This window comes from Micropterus dolomieu, linkage group LG19 (assembly GCF_021292245.1).
Source record: "Micropterus dolomieu isolate WLL.071019.BEF.003 ecotype Adirondacks linkage group LG19, ASM2129224v1, whole genome shotgun sequence".
Taxonomy (NCBI): domain Eukaryota; kingdom Metazoa; phylum Chordata; class Actinopteri; order Centrarchiformes; family Centrarchidae; genus Micropterus; species Micropterus dolomieu.
In genome coordinates, this window is record NC_060168.1 from 24,454,990 (window position 1) to 24,478,702 (window position 23,713).

Here is a 23,713-nt window from a genome sequence, read left to right on the forward strand (position 1 = left end):
TGTACTACGATATTTATTAGGGGTTGTAGCCTGATTCCTGGAAACCCTAAAATTGATAGCAGGTGCACAATTTTTGGATTCATGCATATTGTCCCTGTCCAACATGAATCTCTGTCATTGTTTTCTCTATTAAACCAATGAAACTAGCACCCAAAATTAAAATTCAAAGACGTATTGTCAAACAAAACTGTCTGATAATGTTTTTTACAGACTGATTAAGTAAGGCACCTAAAACTACTTGATAAAATTTAGAAAATATGTTGATGTCAAATTAATTATGATTAAGCCCCTGTACACTCAAAGTTGAGCCACACATTTGTTTTAACTTATGTTATTTTATTAGAGCTTTTCTCAGAACTGTGTGGGCCAGTACAAACTGTACTTGATATATTCTCACCCTTCTGTTCGTTTTGTCTCACCTGTTAGTGCCAACCAACTTTCACCTTCATTATTCTTAGCAGTAAATCAAGTTTGATGACATCATGTAAATCCCTTCACCCAACTTCCACCTGACAAAAGGTCTAATCACACAGGGTAATTGAAAACACCAGTGTGGCTGTGCATGACATTTAAAATCAAAGTCAGGTTTTTGACCATCCTACCTAAATGACACACTAAAGTAGTTCCTATGTTAGCGCTGAACAATAGCGTTCGATGTGAATAACACATGGCAGAAATCCACGTAATTCCTTGAGAGACTAGACTTACTGAACTACTTAAATTTACATTTAATGGTTGTAGGATTTAAAGACCAGAACTCTCATAGTTGCTTTTAAATTAGCTCTAAACATAAAACTGACAACTCTGGTTATCCTATAGCTGTAACAGGGATTGAATCGATACGTTTGATTTGTGAGTATTACAAAAAAAAACATCTGCAATTTGCAGTTATTCACAAAGATAGAGGAGCCATCTTAAATACTGTGCAAGCCATCTAATTCAGATGCTCAATTATGACCCACCCACTCTGCATGTCAGTCATGCAGAGCACAGCAGAGTTGGGGAGGGCTGTTAAACCACCCATCCTCTGTACTGGCTTTTCTTCTTTTCAGAGGGCTGGTGAAAGGCATCCGCAGAGCATCGCTCTCACGGTAACACAGGAACACAGTCACACGGAGGTGATTATGCATATTTTATCTTAGGGAGGGAATCAATGTGAACCTGAAAAAAACACAAATAAAATAACCCAGCGATAAACAAGGTGATCAACATGAAACAATCCTGGCCCACCAAACTGTATGTAGAGTGGTTGACAAATAACAAAATAACATGGATTGAAATAACCGAAAACACAATGCAGTCCAATACAACACCACAAACTCTGGCATCAAAATAAATAGTTGATAATACATTTTTTTCCTAACTTCACCCACTTAAATAGATAACATAAAAACAGATAACCCATCTATCTATAGGGTTTGACAAAAAAGTTGTTCATAAAACTGCAAGTGTTGCTGAAGTTTTGAGACATAAAAACAAATGTTTACAGTCAAATTTATGATTCCCTGACACAATGCAGTGTTCAGCCCCTGAACATATACAGTAATACACATACTCAGTCACATTGTCAGTCACCACTGACAAACAAATGTATGTGGAAACTTAAGCATTGTTGTGGTTGGGCTTCAAACTAAGGTGTTAAAACAAAGGGGCTTTTCTTCCATCATCTCACTCTGTGTTTGAGCCTCAGGAAGCTGAACTTGCATTGATGTTTTAACATTTTGCAAAAGGCAAGGGGATGACCACTACAATATACGCTCTTGAATGAGAAGTATCTTCAGCCCTTGATTCAACCTTTCTAGTATGATGGCTATAATTACTGTTAACATCGCAGGATTAGTTGAAAGGTACAGTCATGCTATGTCAAGACTGTTTTCTATCACACTGTTTTCATTGGTAGTTGCTGTCAGAAAGGGGAGGTGTTAATTAGTCACTTGTCCCCCCATCATCATTTTGGCAAGGAGGAGGAGTTTGAACAGTGATCTTAGGGTGAGGCTTGGCTAGGTCACATAGAAATAGCACGTTGCTATTTTGAGGTTTTGAAAGTATCCAGCTGAAAATATACCTCCCTCTTCTTTCAGGCCTCCCTCAAAAGGCACTCCCCCAAACCACAACGAAACGCCTACAACTAGATCGGGGGGGTATTTGCAGCCAACCATGCAAGCAACACACCAAAAGAAAGAGAAGGGCATGTGTTACACCTGAAATGAAGACATGGTGGTTTCAGGTGCCAGTTTCAGTTTATTTCGCTGCCAAATAATTCTGTCACAATGTGCAAACTGCAATGAATTATTACTTTACATGAAAGGTTCAGTGATCGACAAAGTATTATCACAGACACATTTAAATGTTCAACCAGTTTATAAATAAGATCTATCAGCACACGATCTGTATCTTGCATGAAAACACTACTAATTCAGGTCACTCATGTTACCGTTTCCATAAGACACGTCTAGTGTGCTTCACCAGACGCACTGTAGTGGGCTAACATGAATTGCTGGAGCTAGCATCAGTTAGCTGCCTCATTTTCTCACATTAACATCGTTGTAAACAGTAAAACATGTCTCCTCTCACCTGTAAATATAACACAAAGACAGTCTTGAATGAATATCGGCTTCATCTGCTGCTTTGTTGACTGTCTTAAGTTTACGACTGAGCTAACTTCCTTGTAAAACAGGATTATAGCGCAAGTCACTCCAGTAACAAAGCCGCTACTGCCGCCTGTTGGGGGGAATAAGTATAGCTCCATGCAGCCATGTAGCCCATGCGGGATTTTAACAGTCTCTCACCATTGGCTGCAGTCCCAGGCATGTTCGTCAGTGTTGCAAGTTTATCACCACAAGCCTGGCTTTCCGTTGGTTTCATCTTCTGATATCCATTAACACTACTTTATACATTTTTATTTGTAATTCACATATCCTGCAGCAGCGCATCTGCTGATCTTCCTTACTTCCTCACTCCCAAGCTATCAGTAACAGTTATTAAAAAAGAAAAGAAAATAGATCACCTTGCTTGCTTATTACAGGATCTACTTTGAGCTTCTATTCATCACCTACAAACCTTTAAATAACCTGGCCCCTCCCTACCTCTTTGACCTCCTCCATTTCACACCTCTTCACGGCACCTCTGCAGCCTCTTTCAAACAGGCCGTTGAAACCCACCTTTTCAAGACTTTATCAATATTATCAATACTACCAATACCATTACTATTACTTTACACTTGGAACTTGTGTTGTACTGCTGTATGTCCAGCCCCTGCTTGATCATAGTGGGAATTTTTGCTTTATAGTAGGGCTGACCCTGAATACTATTTAATGATTTGATAGGCGGCGCATGATTCGACTCACACTCTCATAGTCCAATTCAGAACTTTACAGAGCCGTCATGAAACGAGGATCATACCATTTTGGCTCTATGGAGTGCTCAACGTGATTTTACATCTTCTATTTTCCCAATAAGTTGATGTACAGCCTATTATGATATACATTTCAACATACAGTATAATGATGTAAATAAACATGTGAAAAGAAAGAAGGTTTTATTAATAAATCTTTTGAAAGTGCTTCAATAAATCCAAAATTGTAACACTTACCCTTAAGGAAGGGAGCATCAGTGCGCATGCGTGGTGTAGCGTGTGTGCGTGTGTTCATCACCATAGATGAACCTCACAAAGACTATTATATGGTTTTTAAACAGTAGGCTACTCGGAATAGACCCGCAAGGAACCGCAAGATGCATGCAATTCTCGGCAAGTCGGCAGACATGCACAACTCTGCACTAGACCAATGAATAGCAGACGAGCAGAGCAAAGAAAAAAAGGGTCAACGCATAAAACACTAAGCCTCAGTTTAGCTGGAAATGTACAGTGTGAGTTAAATAAATTGTATAGGATAAAGAGCATTTAATTTGTAGTGCATTAAGATAAATCACCATGTTGTGTAAAATTCAAAGTAAGAAAAAAAATTATAATTTTTGGGCCTTTAAAGATGTTGTTCTTACTACTACTTTGCAGATAATAAACAAATATTTAATCTATCTAAACTTCTTAAAGGTCCAGTGTGTGATGATTCTGTCACGCTGTGTGCCTGCCTGCCTTGTTTAGTTCTTAATTTTGTTATTTCAGTCTCTTCTGTATCTGTTATGTAGTCTATGTTGTTGTTTGTATGGTTATTATCCGTCAGCTGGTGTTTAGTGGTGTTATGCCCATGTCTAATCTGAGTTCCGCTTTATCTTTGCTTCACTCTGGGTTCCTTGTTAGTGTATTCGTGTATTCCTCTGCTTGCAAACACTTTGAGTTCCAGTTAATGTATGGTCTTGTGTTTTGCATCTGTTAGTATCTGTCTGTTTTCCCCTACTGTCACTCTACCGGTCTGTGTGCTTGATTAGTCCCTCATATCTTTCACCAGTGTATCCCCTCCCAGATCGTTAGTCCCTGGTGTTAAATGTTTGCTGTTTCTGTTCAGTCTCTGTCCGGTCATTGTCATGTGTAGTTTTCACACTCTAAACATAAAACTGACAACTCATGTGTGAAGCCTCCTGCCTGTTTTCTGCTATTTTGGATTTTGGGCTTTCCAGTCAACTAAGTGTAAGCCTGTACCTTTTCGCATTTGGATTAAATACCCTGAACTGCATCTGCTCTGCCTTGGTGTCTTGCATTTGGGATCTCACCTCCTCTGCGCTCACCTCCAAATCCTGACAGATTCTGAGGATTTATTGACAGGATTTATTGATTGAAATGCGATCCATTACTATGTTTTCAGTGGTGTATATGTTATGTACCTTACATAATGAACCGTCATGTTTTTACTATCTTAGAATGAGCCATTTCTATCTACGTAACCGTGGGTCCCCTCTTCCATGGAGGTCACCATATTGTGTCACCATGTTTCTACAGTAGCCAACAACGGACAAACAGCGCTACAGAGCGCATTTCGTCATCACAGTGTTCTTCTGCTTGTATAATTCCGGCAGTGTAGACGCCCATCACTACATTGAATACGTACGAAGAACAAGAGGAAATAATAATAATAATAAAAACTAAGAAGAGAAGTGACATTTGGACAAATGAAGGAGCACACATGTTATTTAGCATGAGCTAGACGGAGTTTACCGTTGTGGATTTTTCCAGATGGAAGGCTCTGATGTGGGACAGATGTTTTCAAAGCAGTGCTGAAGTTGTCTGTTTTCTGCTGGACAGGAAAGTTAGTCAGACTTTAACAATGCAAATGAAAACTGTTGTTTTTATATCTTTGGCTTGAAGATGGGCATAATCACCGAGAGAAGTGACGTGTTTCCCCTCTCAGTGGTGTAAAATATGTAGTTGGATTAATTTCATGTAGCCTAGTTATTCTGCAGCCTCTGGTTTGGCTTTGCCAGTTACGTTACAGATACAATCAAGTGACCAATAATGAATATTTTCAGAATTAGCATTGCATTGATTTGCATGCTTAGCTAATTCAGCAAAGCAAGAGGAGCCTTGATCCTCACCTAACATTGCCTTTGTAAATGTATTAAGTGGTTTATAATGGCCTTATAAACCATATGGTGTTACTGAATGATTAAGTAAATATAATTTCTTATATCTATGTAAAGAAACCTCATTTCTTGACTGGCAATAACTTCTTGACTGAACTTTCTGCTATCTCACAGACAACATCTTTTGTCCTGTCTCAGGCACAGTAGCTGTACTACTGCCACTAAAACTTACACACTGAACCTTTAACTAGTTGCATCCTGCAATGACAGGAAAATAAACAAATCATGGAAACAAAAAATGATGCTGTTATAAAAACAAAGAAAGTGAACACAATGCATGCTAAAACGTTTTTAAAAAGTAAACAGGTTTTTATATTACTTATTTTAATGTAAATATGTATTTTAAGGAACGAAATAACACACAAAATACACACATCAATTTGTACATTAATTTTTGCATTGCACTGATACATATAGCAGATGTTAACAGCCTAAAAAATGCACATCAGAAAAAAGAAACAGAAAGGAAACCTTCCTTAACCCTCTTTCTCTTTGAAGTGCTAGCATTATATATTACACTCAGAACAAGAATTATAGATATGCAATGCGCATATCATTATCATCATAGTCATTAAAACTATTAAATGTGGATATATTTGCATGATAAAACATCATGATAATCCATGCCATTTTATAAAATGGGATGAAAAAGTCATGGAATGACTGCAAACAGACTGGACAATGCCTGTCAAAGTGTACATTTAACATTTTTAAGGTTATCCATTTAAAATATTGGCACCAATATCAGATGTGAAATTGATGTGAAGGATGTTTCCCTCAAATCCAGTGGGTTGTTAATCCATCATATAAGGCCTGACATCAGTGTAGATTGTCTCTCCCTCTGCTGCTTTTACATTCCTTCTCTCTGCTCTGCCAGTTTTCCTCTTGGCGAAGGTTGGTGCAGAATAAGCCAATGATTCCTCATCTCTCTGAGGAAATATATAGAAATAAACATATTTCTATATATATGGTATAGAGATGTATAGTAATGAGATGGCAGATATTAATCTTTACATATGTTTACAGACAAATATACCGCAAATGTTTTCAGTGACATCTTTTCTTTATATACCTAACCTGACTATGCTGATTTACATTGGCTGTAGCAGCATTTGTTTGCAGAGCACTGGCAGCTGTGTTATGAAATAAAAACAGAGATTTAAGATTAAAGATACTGTACGTTCATTTACACAAATCAGTAATATAAATCACGTGAAGTTAGCTTTTGCAAAATACTGTTTGATAGGTTGATCTATGTGAAACTTCAGTTACCTTTGCAACAATCACAAGATGTTTTCTTGATGAAATAAATCAGAAAGACAATAACAATCAGACTTATCGCCAAAGCTGCACACAACAGAAACAGAACTGTTTTGGCCTTCTGCAAATCCCACATGTTGAGTGCTGAAACAACATGAAAAGGAGAAAATAATGAAAGTTACCTATTATGGAAGTTACTTATTATTTTGATAATGTAACAATGCACGAGGAACAAATATGTTGGTTTACTTTTATATAGTAGTAAACTCCAGTGTTGCTTAGTTTCACTTAATTTTATAATTAATCAGGAGGAGGAAAGGCTTCAGGTGCTTATTTTTCTGTAATGTCTGTCTCATTAAACACATCAAAATCAAAGGCAAATGTTCCTCCAAAGAATTCAGGCATGTTTTCAGAAATGAGACTGAACCAAAAATGTTCAGCAGTTACCTTCAGTGTCCAGTTTTGTTCCATTTCCAAATAATATCTCTCCACATGTGGCCACAGCACAGTAATACGTCCCAGCATCAGAGGAGCTGATGTTCTTGGAGAAGTTGTAGATACATTTCTGAGGAGATCGAGCCTCAGGACTCTTCTCACATTCATCACCACTGTTTCTATGAGTGTAAATGATACTGGGATGAGACTCTGATCCGACTCTGAACCAGTACACACTGTGTTCTCCTGGACATGTTTTGTTCTCAGGGTCAGATAGGACTGAACACTGCAGAGTCACTGATTCTCTTGGATGGACTGGATCAGATGGAGGGACTTGAATCACTGCAGTGACATCTGGTTCTGGTCCTGGGAAATATACAGATGAAAATAAACATGCTTTACTTACTTTCATGAAAATAAATGTTGTTAAAAATATTAATTTATATACATAAACACTTTTATATAAATTCTGGAAAAATAACCTTTATCACCATTTTTATTTATACATGTGTGAAAATTAAACTATGTAACCTGCACTTATACAGGGCGTTTACCTTTAATTCTTAGAAAGGTTGATTTCACAAATGTCATGTCAAGTCGGTTTACTTTTATACAGTAGTAAACTCCAGTGTCGCTTAAGCTTGTTTTACTAATATGGAGAAGAAAGGTTCCAGGCTCTTGTTTTACTGTAATGCGAGAAGTCTTATTAACACCATCATAGTCAAAGGTAAATGTTCCTCCCAAGAATTCAGGAAAGTCTCCAGAAACAAGTCTGATCCAAAACAGAGTTACTTGGGACAAGTTTGATTTCTGGCGGGTACACGTCAAAGTCACGTCTTCTCCAACAGTCTTTGTCACAAAGTTCTGATCATCTGTAAATCCTAAAAATAAAATAAAATAGAGCAGTGATTGACAACAGATATAGATTCATATATGTACTGTGCTAAGCTGATGCAAGAACACAAAAATATATTTCAAATATACAGTAGATGGAAAAAATATGACTTTATGTACTTACGCCCAACTGTAAACATCAGCAGTAAATAAAGTACGATCAGCATTTTTTGGTTAATCGACTTGTAATTGCAGTTAAATTAGACCGTATTAGAGGAAGATTTGCCTTAATGTAATCATATCAAGTGGGAGGGAACAATTTCAGAGCAATTTGATTGGCCTGTCATTATGTTGGCATGTCACTGCTCTACCACAGTGGAAATAATTTCAACTATCTTTCCAACCTAGACACATGAAACAACACCAAAATCAAGCTTTTGTTTCATGGTGTGTTTTATACAACTGACACTGAAACACAAGAAAAACACAATCTTGATGTGAACTACAGTAATCCAAAACAATCTGGTTCATTTTTCTTTATATTAAAAAAATCTGTGGAAGGACTTTTCTGGTGATACTTATTACTTATGGTCCTGCTGTTCAGGACACACGCATACAGTATATTACCCTAAATGACATGTCATTTTATCTTTTGGGGAATTAAGAGAATTACCCCTAACAGAAGACAGGAAGACAATACAGCACATTTTTCTGTTGTTGTCGTTAACTGTTGCGACATATTTGTTTGGGTAGTACCCTGGTTTCCATAAAACCTAAAATAGATTTCACTTGTTGTTTAATTAGACCTCTTCTCAGAACTGTGTGGGCGTGTACTAACTGCATTTGACTGAAATAAACTCACCCTTCTATTCGTTTGAGTGTTGTTCCATTGTAGTTTTACTAGTAGAGGTTGGAGATTTTCGAGTTCCAAATTGTCTGGTATGCAGCATAACTCGTCGGGAGTTTGATGACATCATGTAATTCCTTTCACCCACCTTCCACCTGACTGAAGGTCTAATCAGACAGGGTAACTGGAAACACGTGTGGTTGCGTAGGGCCTTTAAAGTCAAGGTAAAGCTTTCATCATGATACACAAATGGCACACTGCTTGGCAGGAAACATTCGCATTGGATGAATATGTCCATATATTTTTTTTTCATTTTTGTGTCCTGTTTTGTACTTACACACACAAAAAGACATAAAAACACATTCAGTCAATCTTCCTACTGTTGCTAGAGTTTTGACACACAAACAATGAACATACTGTTAAATAAATGAGTCACTGAAACATTGCTGTGTCCAGCCCCTAGAGTAAATACTTCCATGTACTTTATTTCCTGCTGTTTACTTTCACACATTAATAAACATGCATACACAATGACAAACAAATGGCGCAAGGAAACCTAAGAATTGCTGTGGTTGGGCTTCAAACAAAGGTGTTAACAGAGAGCGGCTTTTCTTTCTTCTTTGTTTTAGCCTCAGGAAGCTGGTTTTGACTGCTGTTTTACCTGTTTTAAAAAGGCAGGTGGAATAACACTGTATTATTGATTATTATTAATATTTAAAAAAATGTACAGCAGTTAAAGGTTACAGGAGGCTCAACACATACACACTTACCCAGTAACACCAAGGCCTATCTGTATTTATTGACCTTTTCTGTGGGTTTGTGCTTTTCACTAGTTGTTGCTGTCAGAGGGGGGAGGTGCTAATCTTTCACTTGTCTCTTTTGTGAAGTTTGAACTTTGATGTAAATAAAATTTTCCTGATTATCTGCCAAAAGAGTGGCGGTCTGTAAAAAATAATGGTGAATAAATCAGTACATTAACATTAAAACAAAACACCAGCTCATATGATGATTGTATATTCTAAAATTGCTAATGCATATGGTTGTAGGTGCCTTTGGTTGCATCATTAAAAACACAATTTAAAGACTATATTTGCACTCTAAATGAGCATAATAACTCAGTCATCGTCAACAACTTTCTGTGTGCAGGGTCGTCGGGGCTGGAGCCAATCACAGCTGTTAAATGAGCATGTTAATAATAAAAGACAAACAAAATCAATAATTTCAATTTGTTCAACTAAATTTAGCCCGCTGAAGCCTCATGTAGCACTTCCCTCACTACATATCCTGTTAAAGCACATAGTCAGGTGTGTTCTGAGTAAACAGCCTTGATGGCTGGTCAAAGGGCGGAGAAACAGTCCACCGCAGCCTCTCTGTCAGTGTAGCTGCTGCATGTGGTTTTGCTTGTTGCACAGACATGTAGAAGGCCTTTACAAAGTACTGCGAGACAGAAAGATGGTGAAGATTTATTAATTTCAGTAGTTATCCCCCAACATTGTTTACAAAGTACATTGTATTTAACATGATGTCTAACAAATAGATGAATTGTGTCTGTAAAAAAATGCTGCACATATATTTTTGTTTGCTTCTTGTGGGAAGTTGTGGTCGGCAAATACACGGCAGTTCACTATGAAAACCACTGACTGTCTGTCTACTAGTCACTCTCTCTCACTTTGTTTCTCAATGCGCACATGGCAAAAATGTGCTAAATTGATAAGACCTTTTTCCTGTGCTTTTCCTGGTATGAGAAATCAAACTATCTGTTGTGAAAAATCGTCTATAAATCAGATGCATCTGGGAACAATAAAAAAAAGCGTTTTCAAGAGTGCCTACAAGACTATTAAGATTTATGAAGCTCAGCGTAAGCTCAACCAGGAAGACTATCTTTATGCTTCATTTATTCACAACTCTCTCTCATACATTCTTTCTCTTCCTGCCCTTTAACAGTTGACTATGGGTGTGATTTTACCACAATCAGCACAGCAACTCATTCATGTCAATATCACAGCGGCCTTCCTGCATCCCATTCTTTTTTTTTTTTTTTAAACCTGTCCTGCCCAGCAGCCTGGTATAGAGTATAATGACCTGGATACCATATTGTGCCAGACAGATTTTACTTTAACAAGAGAGTATTAAAATACTCCTTTGTCTGTTTTATTATTTATTTAATTATGTATTGATTTGTCACCGGGCCGGACAGGGGTGCAGACACGGGGATGGGGGGCACAAACAGACAGCACAGAGAAAGGACAACACCTGTAAGAGAAGGGGGAAAGGGGGATGGAGGGTGGGGACAACAGGGAAAAGCTGTGGGAAACACCAATTGCAGAAAGCAACGAAACCTGCAATAGAACAGAGAGGGGGGCTTGGGGAGGAGAAAAACAACAACAACAACAACAAACAAACACAAACAAAAAAAACAATAAAAATAATAATAATAGTAAAAGACAACCAGCCGAACAGCAGCAATAAACAGCTGACATATTAATGACATATTAAGACAACTAAGAGAACAATGAAAACAACAAACAGTCACACACACTAAATAAGCAACACAACACAGCCACGAGAGCTGGAATAATAATTAATTTAAATAAGTAACTGAAAGAAAGGCATCAGGAATAGTTCTACCAGGGACAACCTAAGTCTGTTTGTGTCTGTGTGTGTCTGTGTGCGTGTGGGTGAATGTGTCTGTATGTGTGTGTGTGTACATGTGTGTGCGCATAAGCCTGTTAAAGAATGTAGTTGTTAGAGAGAGTGGGACGCCACGACTGTAACAGGCAGTCAAGAACCCCAATAGGGGTGGATGAAAGAAAAAGAATAAATCTAATCAAAAAAAAACAAAGACTCCCAGATGCACCGCGATGCAAACGCAGAAGACCCCGACCCAAATGCCAGTTGACAACGTAATGCCGACGGAACGCAAAAGAGGAAGAGCAGCGCCCGGACCGACCGCGGCGCGGACACAACATAGACCAGTGCCCCCCCCCATCCAGCACCCCACCGCCGCGCAGCAAACAACCACAATGCCCAAATGCCACGCAATCATCAACACCAATGCACAAGTGACGAGCCCAACGCGCACACTGCGCGAGCACGGCGACACCCATGCCCAGCAGCCCCCCGCGAATCCCGCGTGCGAGGTCGGGCAAATGAGAGAGAGCAAACGGAACAACATGACAGCGAAAGCCAGCGGAGAGAAACACCAGCAGCAAGTCCCAGCCCGGCAGCAAACGCGCCGCACAGGTCACCGTGCACCCGCCAATAAAAGTCCACCGTCCCCCCAACCGCCGGCGCCAGCCGACATCCCCCATGCCCAGCGCGCCCCCCGGCCGCCATGCAACACCAGCCAAACAAGCAACGAGGCAAAATCAACTAGCTCAGCTGCATGCCACCAACAACCCACCCACCCATCAAGGCCCGAGAACTCCAGTCACAAACCCAGAACAAACCGGAGCACAGCCCTGCCCCGCACCCACACTGCACATCCCGAAAACTAACTATATACCTCAGTATCCAGAGGGGTCCAACCTAAACTAAATTATAACTCATTTGAAAGCCTTGTTCTTAGTCTTTCACACCCAAGTTGGAAATCACTGCAACCAATTCTTTATGTTATAGTGTACCGTGCACCTGGTCCGTACTCTGAATTCTTATCTGAAGAGTTTTTATTGTAGGGGATTTTAATATTCATGTGGACGTTGAGAATGACAGCTTCAGTACTGCGTTTATCTCTCTTAGATTCCATTGGCTTCTCTCAGATTGTTCATGAACCGACTCACTGTTTTAACCACACCCTCGACCGTGTTCTGGTATATGGTATTGAAATTGAACATTTAATAGTGTTCCCACAGAATCCATCTTTATCTGACTACTGTTTGATGACTTTTGAGTTTGTATTGCTGAACTACACGCCATTGAGCAAAATTTTATACAAGATGTCTGTCTGATGGTGCTGTAGCTAAATTTAAGGATGCGATTCCATCAGCTCTAAATTCATTATCAGATTACAAAGTAACGGAGGACTCCTATGCTAGTTTCAGTCCCTCACAAATTCTTGTTGATAGTGCTGCAGTGACACTCGACTCCGTAGCCCCTCTAAAAAAGAAAATATTAAAACAAAGACGGTTAGCTCCATGGTATAATACTGAAATTCGCAAATTAAAGCAAATATCGCGGAAACTGGAAAATTCTCGTTTAATTTGGCAAGATAGTCTTAAACCTTATAGGAAGGCCCTCCGTAATGCCAGAACAGTGTACTACTCGTCATTAATAGAGGAAAATAGGAACAACCCCAGGTTTCTTTTGCAGCACTGCAGCCAGGCTGACAGAGAGTCACAGCTCTATTGAGCCAAGTATTCCCATAGCTCTCAGTAGTTACGACTTCATGAGCTTCTTTAATGATAAAATTCATCAGAAACAAAATTCACCAAGACCTGCCCTCAACTGGCACCGCCTTATCTCTAAACTCAGGAACCTTAGAAACAGCTGTAAAACCAGATATATGTTTAGACTGTTTTGCTTCCCTCAATCTTTACCAACTAACTTCAATAATTTCTTCATCTAAACCATCAACCTGCCTCTTAGACCCCATCCCGACTAGGCTGCATAAAGAAGTTTTACCCCTAGTTAGCACTTCTATACTAGATATGATCAATCTATCATTTTCAGTCAGAATTTAGAGTTCATCATAGCACAGAGACAGCACTGGTAGCGAGGAAATTCCATTCGAAAACTGTAAAATTTTCTGTTGCTGGCCTCTGTCTAGTGCAGGCAATGATGATGCAGTGAATAGTGAATATTCTGTCTTAACAATCAGCAATCTGTCGTGTTTTCATGTTACATTTTAGTATCCCTCAGCTCGCTTGGAACCTGGAAGGAGGTGAGGTGATATGAAAAAAAGTACCTGGAAGCAGGTACAGGTACAACATTTCTACAATGGAAAACCAGACAAAGGCGAGTGGAGCCAAAGGGCCTCTGCTCAGACTAGCTTGGTTTGAGGGCGTGCCTGACCCCGCTTGCGGGGGTCAGGCACGCCACAAGTAAAGGAAGTGAAGGGCTGGACTACAAACGAGCTGTGGCCTATACTGCCCTCTGCTACAATTATTGTTACTAGTCCTATTGTTATTATTGTTATTGTTATTATAATCATTAACATTACGATTATTATCAATAACCTTACTGTATACATCTGTACCATTTTTCATTCAGTCTATAGCAACATCACCTTTACTGTCTGTACCTCTGTCTGTATATTGTGTAGGCTGCCTCCCTCCCCTCTCTCTCTCCTTCCATCCCTCTCCCTCTTTCTCTCTGTTCCTCTCTCTCTCTCTCTCTCTCTCTCTCTCTCTCTCCCTCTCTCTCTCTCACCCCCAACCGGTCGAGGCAGATGGACGCCCACCCTGAGCCATGGTTTTGCTCGAGGTTTCTGCCTCTTAAAAGGAAGTTTTTCCTTGCCTCTGTCGCCTAGTGCTGCTCTTGGTGGGAATTGTTGGGCTTCTGTAAATAACATCATAGAGTATGGTCTAGACCTGCTCTTTTATGAAAAGCGCTGTGAGATAACTGTTGTTGTGATTTGGCACTATATAAATAAAATTGAATTGAATTGAACAAACACAATACAATTATAATAAACAATATAAACAATAAGCAATTCTCAAAAATAAACATTCTCTCCAATGGACCATTTTGTTTTTACAGCAATGGCAGATCAAGGCACTCTACCTAGCTCTAGGTTGCCCCTGGCAAATCAATCATTGCTGGGTGACATTAAATGCATCATTATAGGTGCTCCAGCATGGAAACATGGCCACAGACACTAGATTTTATAACTCTGGTATATTGCAAATACCATCAGAAGATGGTACACTGTTATCATAAAGGGATGGACATGGTCAGCAACAATGATCAGGTAGGCTGTCGCGTTAAAACGATTGGTCAATTGGTATTATGTGTGTCAAGAAAATATCCCCCACACCATTACACCACCAGCAGCAGCTTGAACCGCTGATACAAGGCAGGATAGATCCATGCTTTCATGTTGTTTACGCCAAATTCTGACCTCTGACATCATCAAGGCATTTTCATCCACACAACTTCTGCTCACTGGATATTTACTCTTTTTCAGACCATTCTCTGTAAACCTTAGAGATGGTTTTGCGTGAAAATCCCAGTAGATCAGCAGTTTCTGAAATACTCAGACCCGTCTGGCACCAACAACCATGCCACGTTCAGTAACTTAAATCTCCTTTCTTCCCCATTCTGACGCTCAGCTTGAACTTCAGCAAGTTGTCTTCGCCACGTCTACATGTCTAAATGCATTGAGTTGCTGCCATGTGATTGGCTTATTACCTGTTTGTGTTAACAAGCAATTGAGCAGGTGTACCTAATAAAGTGGCCAGTGAATGTAGTTGATCATATAAATGGAAATAACATAAAAGTGATATTAAACTGAATGGGATTTCTTTCTGACACATAGAGTTTGACACACTTGAATGCATTTTACAAATCCAAGCTGTATCTGTAATCAGAAGCTTCCAGTCTGAGGAAGTGAAATGATTTACGGTCTAAGCCTCAGCCCCTGAATACATGACCAAATTGGTTTTATGACATTGACAACATGTAGAATTACTCAGAAATCTGTAACTTAATACAATCATGCTGTGGTGCTATAGATATATACTGCCCTGACAGTGTCACTATGTATAGCACATGATGTTTTTCTGTCTTGCTTGCACAGTTTAGTTTGATGTGATCCAGCTGGAAGCACACTGGATGCATGCTGGCATGTCAGCCACACATATTTAGTACAGGTCTATTTTCAGAAAGAATGAATAAGCAACACATTTAAAAAAAAACTGTATATACACATAAAACAACCAAAGTGTACAGCATGTATGTGCGGTGGAAACACAGCATTAGTGAGTGAGCCAAATTTATCTAAAAGCAGAACAGCGAGGAGATAATATAACTGAAAAAAATCCAATACAAAGATTAAAGGTCACTGTTTGAAGATAAACTCTGAGAAAAAATCTGACTATAGTCTATAATAATACAAATCTGTGTTGTATATATCTGTCTGTGGCCATGTTTTCTGTGTTATTCTGTTCACAGTGCTATATATTCTTGCTATTTCCAGTGTGTGTCCTGGTGAATCTAACTCAACACAGCATATTTAAAGTCAAGCTGAAATACAGAAGAATTATATGTACTCAAAAAACAAAAGTAAAAGGAAGTCTATGCGCAATTTGCTATATGAGTAAACACGGCAGCTGGTGGAACGGTTGAGTTTATTGGCTGGGGTAAAGACAGTGTGTTAATTGGCTCATGTGAAGAGCAACAACATTTTGTGAAAGCACAGTGAGCAGGTTGAGTCGGAATGTACAAATGACACAGGGCGGATCTCTGTTCTTGTGTTTTGTTTATTACCATTACATACAGTCTTGTATAAAAGAGATGTGGAACTATCCATAGTGCTGAACCTGCTAGTCCTGAAGATTAAGTATGTACTGACCCCATTGTGGCATTTTCTGTGATGTGAAAAAAAAATCATTACTAGGAAAAATGGATCACTGGATAAATAGCATAAATTTGATTTGTTCTTTCAGTGTTTTCTTGTCTTCTTATTGTGTCAGCTAACCATTATGGAGTTTTCTATAATTCATGTATGAGTCACTCTACTGGCTGTTTATGTGTTTACTCATTCCTTTAATGCTTAAGGAAATGTAACACTCCAAACAAACTCTCTAAACAGACAGAACGATCACCTGAACAGCTACAAGTTACAGTAAAAAGAAGTACTTAAACTGCATGTTTACTATATGATGGTGTCTTTTTGCCACACACGGCTCACAAAAGCACTGAGCATCAGGGACCATATGAAGATTTTATTAAGAAAATCTTTGTTGTACACAACATTTTGGAAAAATATCTGCAGCTCCTTCGGATGAAAATAACTATTCAGACAGATGTCAAACTGCACTGAAAGTAACAGATCTCTGGAAATAGATTTTTAAGTCTTTGCCTGCATGTCTTTCACTTCCAGGTCTAGGTTTTCATATTATTAAAGGGCATTTTTATTTATTAATAATGTAATTCTGTTATTTTTGTTTTTATTTTTATTTTTGAAGCTGGGCAATATTATTTCACATATGTTGGGGCCTAAATTGCCTAAAGGTCCAACATTTTGGAATTCACCCAGTAGATCACCTCAGCTGGCAGCCACAAAACAAACTGCAGTGGCTGCAATGTAATCCTGTAACGTTATGGAAAAGACCCCTACAGAGATAGACATTTTTAGCAAAGAATAAGTAAACATACTGACTCACATTTCCACTGTCGTCTCCTAGTCAAAATAAAAAAGGTAACAGGTTAAACAGACACATGTTTAAAGGAAAACTAACAAAGGCCCCTTTATCATAGGACTGTCCAAAAGTTGACCATTTACAATGGAACATTTTGATCCTTCTACCATCCAAGTCTGTGCATATCACTAACTAACAAGGATTCACTGCCTTGGGACATTAAATGTAAAATTTTAGTAGTAATGGTTGTTGAGATATTTCAGCCTGACCCAAAAGACCAACATTGCCATCAATGTTGCCATACCAATACCATGGTTATTTAATTAATCTTAACATTCCCGCTGTGTCATTCTAAAGGCAGAAGATCAGGAAAGACAGATAGAAACCAATAAAGTCAGAAATCAATAAAGAGGTTACAAAGAATACGTTGAGATGACATTTCACATTTGCAGTCTGTTTCCAGGGAGAAAAGGCCTCTGGGTACTGAGATGCCCGAATGTCCAAAGCTATTTAGGAGATTTCTTCCACAGATCAGTCCTGTGGCGACAGGAGACAAGCAGCTCACTGCCTCTCATGATCTGATCTGCCATTCCGTCCTGCAGTTTTGAAATGACGAACCCCAGGATTGATTCCCATGTGTGAGTTTTTTGATTGAATCTATCAGCTTTTCATAGAAATGTCATTTCATGGTGGGACTCATTTGCTTTTGGTCCATCTAGCAGCGTCAGGAAATTAAGTGTTATTTTCACTTGTGGTTAATGAACCAGATTTTCTAGCATTAGTCGGCAGTAAGCATCCACATTTACAGTAATCATTACTGAATATAGGGCACACTTTAGTAATGTGCAATGGCATGCTAGATGAGCTGTAACCACATACTCTTATCCAAAGCAAAAATGTAATTTAGAATGACACATCAGCACAGATTGGCTGAATTAACTGAAATTACTAAAGATTTAGTTTACTAAGCCTTTCCTATATATACAGTTTGCTATGTCTCAATATACTATGAAACATTTTAACATGCTATGGTATTTAACATACATGATGCACCAACTTTTTTTAACAAGAAACATGATTTACAGTAATACTATTTGCAAATACTTAATGAAGCTCAGTTTTGTTTCTCCACTTTAGATTAGAATGATTTATTACTGAAAAACCAATTACACAAATCAGACTTGGATTTTCAGTTTGAACACCTGAGAGATAAGCAATGGGATTTAACATGCATGGTATGAGTTAAAGTAACAATTTAGAGAATGCTTTCCTTGAAGTTAGCTGATCAATGCGGCACTATGTTTACTAGCTAGCTATGAGCTAGCTAACTTTGTCTGTCAGCTGTTTGGGGCTGGGCAGACAGCGTACAGCGGGTTTATCAGCCCTACTGCTGCTGAAAATGATGCTGATGAGAGCAGTGAGTTGTGGGCCATAAAACCAAAATAATGAGCTGAAGGATGATAAAATACGTAGTAGCCGAGCTGAGAGGAACTGCAGTCAGGTGAGTCATTTGACAAATGTTGGAGTAAAATATTGACTAGCAGAGGTTTAACACCTACCAAATTGTTAATAAAGAAAGCCCATTGTTGTAAAGATTTAGAGAAAAATATAGTGAATGACAAGCCAGTGTTCATATTCAACATCTACAGTGTGATACTTTTTGAAGGCAGTACTTCTCTGAACAGTTTTTCTTCCTTTGAAAAATGTATGTTTCCCAGCTCTTTGATTTTTAGTTGCCGGAAGCAGAATCCTGAGGCTCCAGTGAAACAGAATTTCTCCTCTCTGGAAGAACCAGCAGCCAACTACAGCAACACTATGACAAAACATCATTTGAAATGTACTTTAGATAAACTCACGTCCAGCAGACCTCATCTTCTGACATATAGACAGTACCAATCAATAAACTTTATGACTCCAATCAACAGTACAGAAACTTGCACAAAAAAACACGTAGTGCCCTTTTTCTGCTTCAGAAGCTCTTTCTGGGAAGCAACCCTCATGAATTATATGTTTGTGTTACAGCAGAATTCTTATGCACTTTCCTGCTATACCCCAGAGCTGATAAGCCTCTGTGAAAGTGTAGCTACATTACATGCCTCTCCTTTCCACCAAGCAATTTGAAGTGTCCTGAGAGTGAGACACTTCTGTAGCAGCTACAAGAAAGCAAAATGAATCAAGTTGTTGGGGATTGACAACCTTGTCTGAAGTCTGGTTTTCACTAGTTTCAATTTCTTTTTCCTGACTTTTACAAGGGAGATAGAAAACTGTATTGCATTATTGTTGCACTTTTTGTTTTGTTTAATTTTCTTTTTGGCTTATGCAAGAGAGATGCAGGCAGGCAGATGAACACAAACTCCCAGTGCGCTGTAAGTAACATATCAGGAGCCAGATTTACAAATTGCTTGAGGCATCTTTGAATTAACAAGAGGAATGGGCTGGACTGCTAAGTGTAGATGCCTGTTGCCTTGTCTAAACTCAGTAAAATCATTGTCAACTGTCTTGTAGCTCAGTTTAAAACAGAGTTGTGATTATCAGTTATGGATGTGGCAAAGTTGAGTGAAACAACTGGAAATCTAATCTAATCAACAGGTAAGTGATAACGCAACTGTCATGCATGATTAAAGATGTTTCAACTACAAATACTTAAGTTAGTGATGTGGCATTTCACACTAGTGTTAGCTAACAAGTTAACTTATAATGCTGTATGAGGTGTGTGTGAGATGTATAAGGCCAGGGTGGCAGCTTCCATACTGAAGAAGTGGAACCAGAATCGAGTAGCAGAGAGGATCTGTAATGGTTATGCTCCAGGATTTCCAGCTGACCAGATTGATTAGTTTTAGTTTGCTTCAAGTAGAATAACATGGTGTTGTCGGCGAATAAAGATGAGTGAAATACAGGATTGACAGTGTGGGATGAAGTGAAAAGTACAAACGGTGAATTCTGAGCATCTGATGAAACCAATAAAAAACAAGAACACGGCTTTTAAAGTTCAAGCCACATGAGATTCTATAGCCTGAGGGGATGGTGTGGATGCAGACTGATGGAAAGTCTGCGCTAAGAGAAAGGTGACAAGGATGGTTAGGCGTTTAGAGAAGAAGCTAATGCTAAAGTTTAATGGCAAGTGTTTTGATGGTCATTGTGGAATGGGCGCAGGTAACGAAACAGGTCAGAATGACAAGCTAGAACCACAATAAGGTTATGTTGCACTGGTCCAGTTACTTGACCAGTAAGACAAGAGGGTTGAGGGTGATATAGTGTTGATGATGGAATCGACAATCATGGGTATTACTGCAGGATTTGCAGATTGAACGATAATTGATGATAAGACCTTTCTTTCTACTTTCTGGTTGGAAACCTTCTTTAAATCCCTTAGTGAGGAATTGAACGAAAGCTGGATCAGGGTTTTTGTTAGGGTTATAGGGAAAATGAAAGATGGGCCGCAGAGGCAAAGGGTTTTATTATATAAGCAATTAATATTGGTAGAAACAATCCCTCCAAAACAGAAGGCCAGATTTAGGATGACGATGCAATCATGCATTTTCTACCGACAGGTGGGAAAATGAGAACAAAGTATATCTCTGAAGGGAGAGAAAGCATGTTGCTTGGTTTCGGTTCTAGTTCACACAGACAGTAAAACAGGAGGAGAAAGTTTGATGTGTATTTATAGGAATGCGGGAAGTGGCACAGTTGAGGTGTGGTCTTGCTCTTGAAACTCTGCTAGATAGCTTCAAATGTGTAAGAATTGAGACTGCTCTCCACCTGTAAACTTCATACTCCAAAACAGTAGTGGGCAGCTAACTGCCATTAAAGGTTTATTTCGGGTCGAGACTAACCAAAACGGTTTTGATTTTGAGTTTCATTTTGTTGCTGTGTGTTTTACAGTGACTTAACAAGGCAATTAGTCCAGTGAAAGAGGGAAACTGTACAGTAGAAAAGAGATAAATAACATTTCCTTTGAGGAAATTTTGCTTAGGGGACTCAATGTGGATAAAGGTGAGGTATGGGTCATACACATCTCACGTTCAGGTCACTTAGGCCAAGAAGTAGAATTACCTCTGTATCCCTAGTTGTATCTCTGTCTCTGTCTTCATCAGTCTTTCTGTTGAATTACGACAGCTGGTCTGATAGAGAGCAGGGCAGAAAGTCAAACACAGAAAAAGCATATAGAATCCAGTCAATTTTCAAAAATAACACACCCTGTGCAGACTCCAGCCAACCATTTAACTATGAAACCTTTTAACCATGTAAGGTCAAGGACAAATTACCAATTCAACAAAATCTGAGCAAGTCAGCAAAATGAAAAAAGTTGCAAAAAGTTCCACTTCTAAAACGCTGCCTGTGGATATGAAGGCCTGTAGAGGATAGAAAAAAAAACGGTTCGCAGAGAGCCGTTCCCAGGGAGTACAAAAGGGATAAAAATCGCTCAAACAGTGCCGCTAAATTGGCGCAGTACACCCATGAAAAAAAGCTGTACTTGTTGTAGTTGTGTTTTTAGCTTTTAACTGGCTAGCCACCAGCATAATGTGGCGACATTTAATGTTACCACTAAAAAGAAAAAACAAAGAGGAGGCTGAAGCAGATAATAACAAAATTAAGTCTAGTGTCTGACACACTGTCAGATCTTCTAATGGTCCTGCTGTCCTCCCGAGAGATCAAGGAGACTGATCTATAGGCTGTAACGTTATAAAAAAAATGTTGATCCCACAAAAGCTGTGATGCTGTGGCACCAGGACTCTGTCAGAACCAGGAGGCCAGAAGAAGGTGATTGTAGAAAGTGAGGAGTCTGATGAGGAGGTTTAAGTTAAATGATAAAGCATGATTTTTTCATCTACCAGTCATCTTGGCAGTTGAGCCAAAAAGTTAATTTCCACCCCTGTAGTAGAATCACAAAAAGGAACAATGAACAAGTCAATAACAAGTCAACAACATCTTGCAGGCAAAATGCTCCACCTCTGAAAAGCTTCTGAAACTCTGAAACTCAGCTGGAATGCGACGCAGCCGTGCCCTGTGGAATCCAGCTGTCAGGTGGTGATTCTCTGTGAAATGGTCACTATGAGTCACCCTTTCACATTCACATGGCCACTGATCAATTGTGAATAATTATAAGAATAAAATGTATTTAATTACACTCAGGAGAGAAATGTACTTTAAATACTTTTTATCACTTTGTTGTAAAAACAAATCTTGGGAATTTCACTTATTAAAAAGCCAGAGCTTTGTATACATTCCCCTAAGAATAAAAGCAGATGAGTCATGGATCAAACACATGCATTTAGACAAATCCTCTCCTGTTACCATGAGAATCATGGGTAAACCTAATGAATAGCTAACAACACTTGTCTTCTTTCCTCAAATCTTTTACAAAAGCGAAAGGAATTTCAGGTGGCTGTGGTTGCCAGGCATTCAGAGTCTCATCCTTGTTATGATTGACAGGAGGGTTTTCAGTGGGAGATAAGAGGTGAGACTGTGTGAAGCAAGGTGTCCGTGGAGCTGGAACATTAAAACCAACAGAGATGACAGAGGCAACGCTGCCATCATAGCACCCACAGGAAAATGCAGCTGGAGTGTCTGTCTGTCCTGCTGTGCAGTGAAATAGGTGATGTTCACCACCAATTAATGTGAAACCATCTGGTGTCATCTGTAGCCTAAAGTTAATGCCAGCTTACTGCATACTGTAATAAAGGCTCGATTTACATGGTCAGTAATGGAGAATCAACATGAGGAGGACATATTTTGAACAGAATTTTGGTAGAACTGGACAAGACACAGGACTCACATTTTATTTATACACTGACCCTTCTTTGTGATTCTCTATTGTGATTTATGTTTTTGGACATTCCCTCGTCATGCCTCCTTTTGTTTGGCTTCTGTTCAGGACTTTTACCCAGAATGCCTTTTCATAATCACCACAAAACAGATAGAGCAAGTTGTGTTTTACTTGTTAGATTATACACTCACCTAAAGGATTATTAGGAACACCACACTAATACTGTGTTTGACCCCTTTTCGCCTTCAGAACTGCCTTAATTCTACGTGGCATTGATTCAACAAGGTGCTGAAAGCATTCTTTAGAAATGTTGGCCCATATTGATAGGATAGCATCTTGCAGTTGATGGAGATTTGTGGGATGCACATCCAGGGCACGAAGCTCCCGTTCCACCACATCCCAAAGATGCTCTATTGGGTTTGAGATCTGGTGACTGTGGGGGCCATTTTAGTACAGTGAACTCATTGTCATGTTCAAGAAACCAATTTGAAATGATTCGAGCTTTGTGACATGGTGCATTATCCTGCTGGAAGTAGCCATCAGAGGATGGGTACATGGTGGCCATAAAGGGATGGACATGGTCAGAAACAATGCTCAGGTAGGCCGTGGCATTTTCAACGATGCCCAATTGGCACTAAGGGGCCTAAAGTGTGCCAAGAAAACATCCCCCACACCATTACACCACCACCACCAGCCTGCACAGTGGTAACAAGGCATGATGGATCCATGTTCTCA

At 39.2% G+C, this 23,713-nt stretch overlaps 1 protein-coding gene across 1 annotated transcript; it reads right to left on the reverse strand.

The window, feature by feature from the left end:
- Positions 1 to 7,231: 7,231 nt before the first annotated feature.
- LOC123957301 (signal-regulatory protein beta-2-like) lies at positions 7,232 to 8,130 on the reverse strand (the record flags this gene model as incomplete). Its single annotated transcript, XM_046029996.1, has 2 exons — positions 7,232 to 7,596; positions 7,785 to 8,130. Coding segments are annotated over 2 exons (711 nt in total), but the record flags the coding sequence as incomplete, so codon positions are not given.
- Between the last annotated feature and the right edge of the window lie 15,583 nt (positions 8,131 to 23,713).